Source organism: Talpa europaea (assembly GCF_964194135.1).
Source record: "Talpa europaea genome assembly, chromosome: 8".
Taxonomy (NCBI): Eukaryota; Metazoa; Chordata; class Mammalia; order Eulipotyphla; family Talpidae; genus Talpa; species Talpa europaea.
In genome coordinates, this window is record NC_140075.1 from 1,681,434 (window position 1) to 1,692,988 (window position 11,555).

Here is an 11,555-nt window from a genome sequence, read left to right on the forward strand (position 1 = left end):
GAACCAGCACAACAGCAAGAATGAAAGCCAGAGACGACTGGAAAGGGAAGGAGAAACTGAGAGCAGAGAGACCGCAGTGGGGACAGTTCACTGGAAGGGCTCTCAGCTCTGTGCCCAGCAATCCCCCAGGATTCCCCTCCAACCTGAAAGGAGAGAGCATAATTCTCTGTGACAGTGCACCTGTGCCACTGTACAACAAGGAGCACCCAGGGGATCAGAGACAGCATTCAGCAGGGGAGAGAGGCATAGTTCTTTTTTTTCCATAAGTAGTTTCTTTTCCTGGATCCTTTTTCCTTCCCTAATATTGTCTTGAACAGGCTCCATCCTCTGTGATAGTCTTGGTCAACACAAAAAGCAGAGGCAAAGTTCAAATGCAAGCATTTTATTGAAAGGAGAAAGAAACACAAATGGGAAAGAGGAAAGAAAGACATTAAGGAAAACTTTTATGTGGGATACAGTAGACAATGAGCCAGGTTTTGTCCTCTTGGGAGATCTGGAAAATGATAAGAATGGAAACCTCGGCATCATCCCATATTAGGGACTGAAGAATTGGTCCACCCCAAATCTCTTTCCAAAGTCTGTCTCTGAGGGGATGTACTTCCTGTCACTCCTGCCACCATGTGTCAGGTAAACAAAGTTCCAGCTGGTGCTAAACATTGGCCCTTATGTAACAACTGAGAGAAGAGCTTGGGAATTGTAGATGTGCTGGCATTTATTACTCCAAACAGTTACGACTGCAGACTTCACTGCACACTCAATCCTATCAACAGTCTTCTCAAAAACTGAACTAATTGATGAACAATTGCTGCAAATGTGTATGTGCCCCTTCTGCGGGTATTGTCAGAGAACCATAGAAATGAAAAAAACAACTGAAAGACACGTTATTGCTTTATTCTGTTGCATGTTATCAGAGCTTAGTTGTTGTACTGTACAAATGCAATAAGAAATAACACTTAAAAAACATGTGGGGTGGGGAAGGAGGAAAAAAGGAAAGTGGAGAGAGCTAAGCAATTCTCAAGGGTTCTCCCAGTTGGGAGAGACTATACAACATATGAACAAACCATCTCTCAAACCTACATTCCTACTTTGAGATTGAAATCAGACCAGTCTCCTCCTGGAATGGTGCACAAAGAGAGGATGAAGGCTCAGTTTCAGATGCCAGGTTCTGGTCAAGCTAGTCCCAGTCTCTTCTGAAAAGGCTAGTGCGAAAGAGAAAACATACCAAGAAACATTTACCAGAAGCAATTATCTTCAGTTAATGCAACACCCACGTCTGCAGGCAGCAGCCCGGGGGAGTCCTTACTAAAAGAGGAACTCAAGCACAATTTCATTACGCAGCAGGAAAGGTGATGCTAACGCTGAGCCAGCAGGTCGGATTGTGAGAAAACACTAAAATAGTCGCATTCCATTCATGAATAGCCCAAGGTGGTCCGCTGCCATTGGAATTTTCAAGAACGCTTAAACATCGCTATGATTTTGGGATGATATTTGTATTATTTGCATTTGCTTTCTTCATGGAAAAAATGTACAACCAAGGTAGGGTCAACAATTCAACAAATGAGGACAGTTATTAAGGATAGCATATCAGCACTCTGTACCCATGCTAAAGCTAAGGTTGGAATCCTTTTTTTTTCATATATTTTATTTTAGGGCCTCCCCTAGTGGCGCAGCAGTTGAGCACTGGGCTGCAAAGCTGCCCTCAGCCTCTGCAGCGTAGGTTCGTTCCCCGGCCACAAGCGAGGGTCCCACAAAATATATATATATTTTTTTATTTAATATAGTTCTTACATCATATTTCATTTTTGCACAATGTATGCATTTTCATTTTGGTTATATTCCCCATACGATTGCACCCCCTTATTTTGACCCACCTCCCTCCTCTCCTGCCCACTGCCATAGTGTGACTCTGGTTTATAGTTGCTTGTTGATTTTGATTTTTACTTTATTATAATTAGTCTTTTCCCTGGTCCCTTATTTAGGTTTTCTAAATTCCTGCTATGTGTGAAACCATCCGGTTTCTGACTTATTTCTTTCTGGCTTATATCGCTGAGCATGATCCCTTCCAGCTCCATCCATGTTGCTGCAAATTGCATGAGTTTATCTTTTTCGATTGCTGAGTAATATTCCATTGTGTATATATACCATATCTTCTTGATCCAGTCATTTATTTCTGGGCATTTGGATTGTTTCTTTTTTAAAAAGATTTATTTATTTATGCATACAAAAACTAGGGTACAGGCCAGAGGTGTGGGAGTGAGAGGATTCCCCAGAGACAGAGTGGGGAGCAGTCAGGCATATCTACTGAAATACACTGCTGAGGGGAGAAGCGGGCAGACAGGAGAAATCTGCTGTGCCATGTGGGTCAGCTCCCTGGCTGGGGATTGAACTCATGCTGCAGTGGCTGCAGATAGCTTCATAGCGCTGTGACTTAACCCCTTCTGCCACCAGGGAGGCCCCAAAGTTGGAAATATTAATTGTGTAGGAGTGTACCAAAAATAGAACTTGCCAGCTGTAAAAAGATAAAACAAAAAACACTGAGTGAGTCACAGGAGTAACTAATAGAAATGGAAATGCATATATATAATTATGTTATCAAAATGCAATAAATTAAAATATTTAAGAGGTATCAGTATACTGAAACTGCAGCAACTACCTTCTGGACCCAAATGTTCACAAACTACTGAGCCCAGAGACCCACAGTGGACAAGAGACTCCTCTGTTGATCAGCTTTCTGAGGGCCCCCTTCACATCCTTGTTCCTCATGCTGTAGATGAAGGGGTTCAGCATGGGGGTGACCACCGTGTACATCACTGAAGCAACTGAGCTTTTCTCTGAAGAACGGGTCACAGCAGAGCTGAGGTAGACCCCCCAGGCCTGTCCCGTAGAACAGGGAGACCACACAGAGGTGAGACCCGCAGGTGGAGAAGGCTTTATACTTGCTGGTAGAGGACGACATCTTCATTAAGGAGGAGATGATTTGAGAGTAAGAGTAGAGGATTCCACTAATAGGAAACAAACCCAACAGGGCAGAAGTCACATACAAGTAGATGTTAATGATGAGGGTGTCGGAGCAGGTTACTTTCAGAATCTTAGTCAACTCACAGAATTAATGTGGGATTTCAGTGACTGTAGAGAATTTCATCTGCATAATCAGAAGAACATGAACCAGGGCAACCCAGAAAATGATGCAACAGCACATCAAAACCAGAAAGACACAGGTGCAGGGGTTCATGATGACCATGTAGTGCAGGGGGTGACAGATGGCCACAAACCGGTCATAGGCCATCAGGGTCAGGAGGAAATGGTCCAGTCCAATAAAAATCATTACAAAATACACCTGAGTGAGGCATCCTGTGTAGGAGATGCCTTTGCTCTGTGCCTCAACCTTCACCAGCATCTTGGGGATGGTCGTGGAGATGACACAGATGTCAACAAAGGACAAGTTGGAAAGAAAAAAGTACATGGGGGTGTGCAGGTGGGGGTCAGAGCTGACGGCCAGGATGATGAGCAGGTTCCCAAGCACAGTGACCAGGTACATGGATAGGAACAGCCCAAAGAGGAGGGGCTGCAGTTCAGGGTCGTCGGAGAGGCCCCGGAGAGGAACTGAGATGCTCCTGAATGATTTCCTGTTCCCATGTAGTTGGGATATCTGCTGTGAGAGAAGGAGCAGAGTTTGATGATCAACCAGCGGAAACTAAACCAAATGTTCTAGGAATGGAGATCTGATTTCGCTCTATAATGAATGTTAACACAATTATTCACTAATATACGTCAATGAGGAAGCATCAGTGACGACCCAAGTAATTAATTTCAGTTAATGCAACACCCATTTATGGAGTTAGCAGCCTGATTGGTTCATAAGCATCATGGCAGATCCTGTGTGTTGTGGACACCCACACCCCACTCTGCTCTGTGGCGGGAACAGCACCAGATGCTACTCCTGGTGGATCAGGCAGTGATTCTGGCCCAACCAGGCCCAACAGTTTCTCCCCTGGGAAAGTGGAAATGACACTGAGATTGTGGATAATGATCTGAGGAGTAAACCTTGATGGGAAGCATCAGTCACGGGTCCGGGATGAGGAAACACCTTCCCTAGGATTGTGAAGTAGCCCCTAAGCCAGTGACTAACCATCAAGCCAGGTGAGGCAATAAGGACCCTGGTCAAAGGATGGACATAGAGTCTGACTACTTGGCCTCAAGTCCTAGGTCTACATCCCTTTGGTCTTGAACAATATAACCTATGAATGCCTTGGTTTCTTAGTTGTGAAATAAGGTTATTAATTGCACTACTGTGTGACACTTCTGAGAATGTTTTAAAGAACAAGTGTGCACATTAAAGGGCGCCAGCTTTCAGGTAAAACAAAATAAATTTTGTCAACCTACTGCATGTGTGGGGATCACAGCCAACACCACTGTACCATACACTTCAGAGGTGCTAGGAAACCAGATCTCAAATATTGTCACTATAAGAGAATTGACCACTCTGAACTGGAGTGGTTTTAGCTAATGCTAGAGTAGGAATTGCTGTAATATATAAATTTAAAAATTTATATCAATAAATATAAAATTCATTAGCTTCTACAGTGTTAATTCTCAACTTTATAGCCATTTGAAAATGATTATAATATTATGACTCAGTGAATATTATAAGCTGGGGAATGTAGTCTGCAAAGATCGAGAGAGCGAGGTGGACACTTAAACTTGGGTATCAGTGAGTGCTTGGTGTGTTTCCGTGTAGAACAGAGAAACTCAGAGAGATGATGATGATGGATTTGAGGTTTTTAAACGTGGGGATCAGCACTAAAGTCTGCTGGTCTAAGTTATTGTGGTTATCATTTCCCAACAGATTAAGTCAAATCCTTTTCTACTAGTCTTCATCTTAGGTCACGGTGACGTTAGTGACAGCTGCACAGACGAAAGAAAGGATCATGCGCTAAATGGTACAGACTTGCAGTAGAACAAAGATTCTTCTGGTCACCAATTCCCTTTGCTTTGCTTTATATTCTTCTAAATTTTTCTTATAATCTTACCCTTTCTATAGGGATGACATTACTGATTTCTACAACTTGTATGCAAGAGATGTTGACCAAATACTGTTCTCTATAGAGAAGCAAACAAATGGTCAGATAAAGTCAAACCAGTAATGAACCCTACAATTCTGACTGTAGAACTGAGGCTACCATGGGGGAGGAGAAGGGAATAGGGAGGGAGCACCATGGGTTGTAGTCACAGGCTATGGAGGCTTTGGAGCTGGGTGTGGTGTGGTGACAACACCTGAAGGGGAGAGCCTATAATCATAAAGGATGCCGTAAACATATTTTGCATCAATAAAAATGTGGGTTTTCAGAAACATCATCTTCAATCAGTTGACATTGTAACCCTCGAGGTAGTTATTTTATGCTTTCAGAGTGGTGGGAAGACAGTATTTTGTCTCATCCAGATCATGGAACTAAATTTGTTGTTGTTTTTTATAATATATATATTTTACATCTTTTTTCCTTTTTGTACAACATAAGCTTTCTCCTCTCAGGTGCAGTGCCCGCGACATTCCCATCACCAATTCACTCATGCACATCACCATAGTCTTTGTGTGAGAACACATTCCCACCCCTGTTCTGATCCACTGGACCTAAATTTGAACCCACCCCTTCTTAGCTTTGTGACTGTGGGCACATGCCCCTCTCTGAGGCATCAGTATGGGTGATGCTAAAGACACAGCCACATGAATGTAAAGAACCTGAAACTATTAACTCCTCGGCCCACTTTTTTCTTCTTTAAGAAGAACCTGACAAAATCCTGTGTGTTCAGAACAAGACTGTTGAATACCAACATCACCCCACCCCGGGGAGGGTGGCTCACGTCAAAACGCTGTTGCCATGTTTGTAAATTCTGTGAGCACGACTTACCACACTGTCATCATCACATGCTTTGTACCAAGGTCTCCAATTAGACCGTGAGATCTCTCATTAAGGAGGACAATAAGAATTAGAAACATCTGCAAGTTAAGTGGTATGCACGAAGAATGGGGAATGAGGTCAACTGCATGATTGAAAATAGAACTAATACCAACTTTTAGGGGTGAATTTAATATGAATATAATATGCAGGGGTGATTATAAATAAGCACACCTGAAAGTTAGATACAGTGTTACTTCCATAAAAAAACTTAAAAGTTACAAAGACACAAACCTAAACTTTTTAATCATTTCAATGAGCTCCTTGTCCCCAGCACCGTGTCCTTGTTCCTGGGCCACTGCTGGCAGAATCCCATCACACGCACGGGGACACACGCTCCTCTGCCAAACACTTACCAAGTCCAAATGCAGCTCCAGACCGCAGCAGGGAGAAGGAGCTGCCGGCGCTTGGGGGGTGGGATGATAGAGGGTGGGGAAGGTCCCAGAAAAGGCACAGAAATGACTCTAGTTATGGAGGGAAATAGACCAGGCTCAGTAACATTATTTTTCTGGTCTTAGGTCAGTCAGCTTGGGGCGGAGGGCTGGGACAGGAGCATTTATCTTTCCAGGGACATGCAGTTTGAATTCTCAAAGCTCCCAATTATAAAAGCATCCTATTGTTACCTCCTATTGTTACTCTAGTTTTGAACATTTAGCCCTTAGGGAGATAGAGCGAGAATCATAACAGAGCGAAGACTGTGCTCTCTGTCCCCACGCAGGGAATAGAGGCCTGTTTTCTTTACACTGGGAATTCCTCTCGTAGGTATGCTCTTACTGTGAGAATCTTTACAGAATTTCCCCCTAGAGTGTGAGCTACCTAGTGCTTGTGAATCAAAATATTTTGATAACAATCTGTCAGGGCCTCTGAGTCTCTACAGCATCCTAAGCAGACCTGTCCTGTCAGAAGTGACGGTGACCACAGAACATGTCGCATTGCTAAGAAATATGTGAGCACCACAGCCTGGGTCATGTTAGCTCACTGCTGTGCACAGACACTCCTCACATGATCTTATTTCCAATTTTAAAATGAGTAACTTAGTAAACAGAAACAGAAATTTACTAAGAGCATGTGTTCTAAATAGCAATTTGAATTGGACCAGGGCTGAATCAGACCACAACGAAAAACATATCACAAGTGAAAGTAAAAAGGGATCATTTATAAGCCACAGGGAATGGAGGAAGGTTTTTTGATAAATAATTAGTCTCTACTTCCTACTGAAGAAAAATAAATCATAAGAGGAGTAAATTCAAAATTTATAAATACATATTTGAACTTTTGGTGAAATCTGTAAAATTTTTTTTTTTTTATAGAGGCATGTTTTATTTTATTTATTTGTTGGTTTGTTTGTTTTGTTTATACAAGCACTGGGTACAGTCAGAAGCACGGGAGGGTGAGAGAATTCACCAGAGCCAGAGCGGGGAACAGAGCAGGCAGAAGGACCGAAGGACACTGCTGAGGGGAGCAGTGGGCGGCAGGAGAGGTCTGCGCGCCATGTGGGACCCTCCTCCGGTGGCCGGGGAGCAGCCGGTGATCGAACCGGCGCTGCAGAGGCTGCGGGCAGCTTCACAACCCAGTGCTCAACCGCTGCGCCACCGGGGAGGCCCTGTAAAATGTTTTTATTTCAAATAAAGGCAATGATTATAATTATGGTGATAAAATTACAGGTGCTATTTTTAACTTTGCGTCAAATTATGTGACAACTTAGACCTTATATGTAAAAGATAAACCACAAAGGCAAAAAAGACATTGAAATGTTTATGCCAAAGAATAATTGTATAAAATAAAATGAGCAAAGCTGACACTCTGAAATTATAAGTAAGATAAGTAAACATCAGAACCTCATTTAGAATTTGGAGATATTACCATGATGGAATCTTAGGGAGAGAAACACACACAGTCAATGACACAAGAAGCCTGGGCTGGAAGACGACACCGCAGGGCTTGCTGCTGCTTCCCAAGGCAAGAGTGAGGCTCCTGTGGCTCAAAGGGACATAAAAATCTCTCTGAAGCTGCTGGGCTTTATTTAAAGGATTTATAACGTAGACACACTCTACCTACCACACTGCCTGTGCAGTGAGTGTATTAAAGAGAAAAGTGAACGGAGGAAAATACTTCTGGATGTTCATAGTTTTTTTTTTGTTTTTTTTTTTTTTATGGCAAGTTGGAGTGTACATACTTGCTGTATTACTCTGTTTTTTTCATATTAAAATATCTCAAAATAATAAAAGGGAAAAAAATCTACTCAAGATAAGAAATGTTGTCATTGTATACAATAGTAAAATCTACTCTTTATGTATTTACTTAATTTCCTTATGGAGGTAACATCGGGTTGCATTACTGCTGGTGTCTCAGAGCTCGGACTCCCCTTCAGGTCAGCACAGTCTTGCACCCAGCACCAAACCACCCAGAGTCCACTGCACAGTCATGTGCTCCCTTCACTCTGTCCTCACCCCTCCCCCTCCCACTGCCAGATGTTTCCCCTCTATAGTCAGCTGTAAGGGTTTGTTTTCATATATGGCTTTTATTATGTTCAGATACATTCAACTTACTCTGACTTTTCCAGGGATTTCATCATAAATGTATGATGAATCTTATCAAGTGCTTTCTCAGAATCTATTCATATGATCATATGTATTTTTGTTTTTTTTAATTAATGTGAATTATATTAGTCAAGAAGTTGAACAATCCTAGTATTCCTGTTATAAATCCTAGTTGGTCATGTCATATGCGCTCTTTAATCCATTGTTGCATTGGGTTTGCTATGATTTTATTGAGGATTTTTGTGTCATTGTTCACTAGGGAGGTTGATTGTAGTTTGCCTTCTTTGTGTTGTCTTTTTTTATGAATTGTTTTGTTATTAGAATAATGTTGCCTTTATAAAATGTGTTTGGGAGAATTCCTTCATTCTTGATTTTTTGAAAGTGTCTGAGCAGGATAATATTACTTCATCTCTGAAGGTTTGGTAAAATTCCCTGGTGAAACCATATGGTAATGGACTTTTGTTTTGGGGGTTGGGAGGAGTTTTGATTACTTTCAATTTCCTTGCTTATGAGTGGTCTTCTGGATTTTGTCTCTTTCCTATTTGGTCTTGGATGAATGGATCATTCTAATGATCTGTCCACTCATCTAGGTTGTTGAATTTGTTTGTGTTAAATGTTCTCAGTAATCTCTTCTTATCCTCTGAATTTCTGCAGTGTCTTTTTATAACTTCTTCTCTTTCATGTTTGATCCTATGTTTGAGCTTTCTCATTCTTTTTCTTTGGGAGCCAAGGTAGTCGTGTCTATTTTTGTTTTTTCAAAGATCCAACTTTTGTTGTCATTGATCTTTTGCACTGCCATATATATATATATATATATATATATATATATATATATATATATTTGATCTCTAATTTTTATTATTTCCCTCCTTCTACTGGATATTGGATTTTTTTTATTCTTTTTTTTTTCCTAGTTCCTTGAGAGGAGAAACAATATTGTTTTCTTGGGCTCTTTCCAGTTTCTTAATTTGGCCTGTGTTGCTGTATACTTCCCTCTACAATTGCTTTTGCTGTGTCCCACATGTACTGAAAGATTTTGTCTTCATCATTTGTCTTGAGGTATTTTTTTTTTTTTATTTCTTCATTAACCCGGCAGTCACAGTAGGCTGCTGTTCAGTTCTCAAAGGATAACAATATTTCCTGGCTTTCTTTTTGTATTTGATTTGTAGTTAAGTATGTTGATGAACAGAAAAGATATTTGGTATGATTTCAATTGTCATGAATTTGCTGATGTTTGTCTTGTGACCAGTATGTGTTTAAACTAGAGGATGACCCATGTGCAGTTGAAAAAAAAAAAGTATATCATCCTTATAGATATATATGAGATGCATACCCTCTAGTTCTTTGTTTAAGGTGATTATGTCCTTATTTTTACCTGTGGTTGAACCCAAAACTTCTACATTTGGTGACAATTATTAAGGAAACCGAATCAAGAGTGTGTATCGGTGCTTCATATCTGAGGTTGTAAATCTCATAAGAAAGCAGTCCAGAAGAAAATAACTGACTGCATAAATGGCATAAAACAAACAAAAAAAACACTGAGTGAGACAATGGGTAGAAGCTTATAGAAATACACACACACACACACATATAAATATGATGAACAGAACATTTTTTCAAAACAAAACAAAACTATATATATATATATATATATATATATATATATATATATATATTTTAACGGGGGTATTAGGATATTACTATTTGCAATAATACCACCTGGACCCACAATGTTCACTAACTTCTGAGGCCAGAGGCCAATAAAACACATGAGGCTGCTCTGCTGAGAAGCTTTCCGAGGGCCCCTTTCACATCCTTGTTCCTCATGCTGTAGATGAAGGGGTTCAGCATGGGGGTGACCACCGTGTACATCACTGAAGCAACTGACCTTTCCTCTGAAGAATGGGTCACATCAGAACTGAGGTAGACCCCCAGGCCTGTCCCGTAGAACAAGGAGACCACAGAGAGGTGAGACCCACAAGTGGAGAAAGCTTTATGTTTGCTGATAGAGGAGGACATTTTCATTAAGGAGGAGACAATTTGAGAGTAAGAATAGAGGATTCCAGTAGCAGGAAAAAAAACAAACAGGGCATAAGTCACATACAAGTAGATGTTATTGATGAAGGTGTCAGAACAGGCTACTTTTAGAATCTGATCCAGCTCACATAAGAAATGTGGGATTTCAGTAATTGTGTAGAATGTCAGCTGTGCAATCAAAAGAACATGAACCAGGGAAACCCATAAAATGACGAGCCAACATATCAAAGCCAGGAGGACACAGAGGCGAGGATTCATGATGACCATGTAGTGCAGGGGGTGACAGATGGCCACAAACTGGTCATAGGCCATCACGGTCAGGAGCAAAGTATCCAGTCCAGCAAAAACATTAAAAAAATACACCTGAGTGAGACATCTCAGGTAGGAGATGCCTTTGTTCTGTGCCTGGATGTTCACCAGCATCTTGGGGATGGTCGTGGATGTGAAACAGATGCCCGCAAAGGACAAGTTGGAAAGAAAAAAGTACATGGGGGTGTGTAGGTGGGAGTCGGAGCTGACAGCCAGGATGATGAGCAGGTTCCCTGTCACGGTGACCAGGTACATGGAAAGGAACAGCCCAAAGAGGAGGGGCTGCAGCGCAGGGTCGTCAGAGAGGCCCCGGAGGAGGAACTGGGGTGCTCCTGAATGATTTCCTGTTTCCAAGTAGTTGGGGTGTCTACTACAAGAGAAGGAGCAGAGTTTGATGATCAACCAGTGGAAACTAAACCAAATGTTCTGGGAAAGGAGATCTGCTTTCATGCTGTGATGGATGTTAACACAATTACGCACAAATATAGTGCAATGAGGAGGCATCCAATGATAACACCAATAGTAATTAGCTTCAGTTAATGCAACACCCACTTCTTTGGCAGCAGCCTGATTGGGTCTTTAGCATTTGGCAGGACTTGTGTGTTGTGGACACCCCAACGCCACTCTGCTCCATGGCAGGAACAGCACCAGGAGCCACTCCTGGTGGATCAGGCAGTGGTTCTGGCCCAACTGGCCCAACAGTTTCTCCCCTGGC

The 11,555-nt window shown here is 41.7% G+C and overlaps 1 protein-coding gene across 1 annotated transcript; it reads right to left on the reverse strand.

Moving 5' to 3' along the window:
• Positions 1-2,670: 2,670 nt before the first annotated feature.
• LOC311176136 (uncharacterized protein) lies at positions 2,671-11,176 on the reverse strand (the record flags this gene model as incomplete). Its single annotated transcript, XM_084241454.1, is given in 6 exon segments — positions 2,671-2,874; positions 2,876-3,106; positions 3,110-3,600; positions 3,603-3,649; positions 6,189-6,360; positions 10,237-11,176. Coding segments are annotated over 6 exon segments (2,004 nt in total). The 5' UTR covers positions 11,096-11,176.
• Between the last annotated feature and the right edge of the window lie 379 nt (positions 11,177-11,555).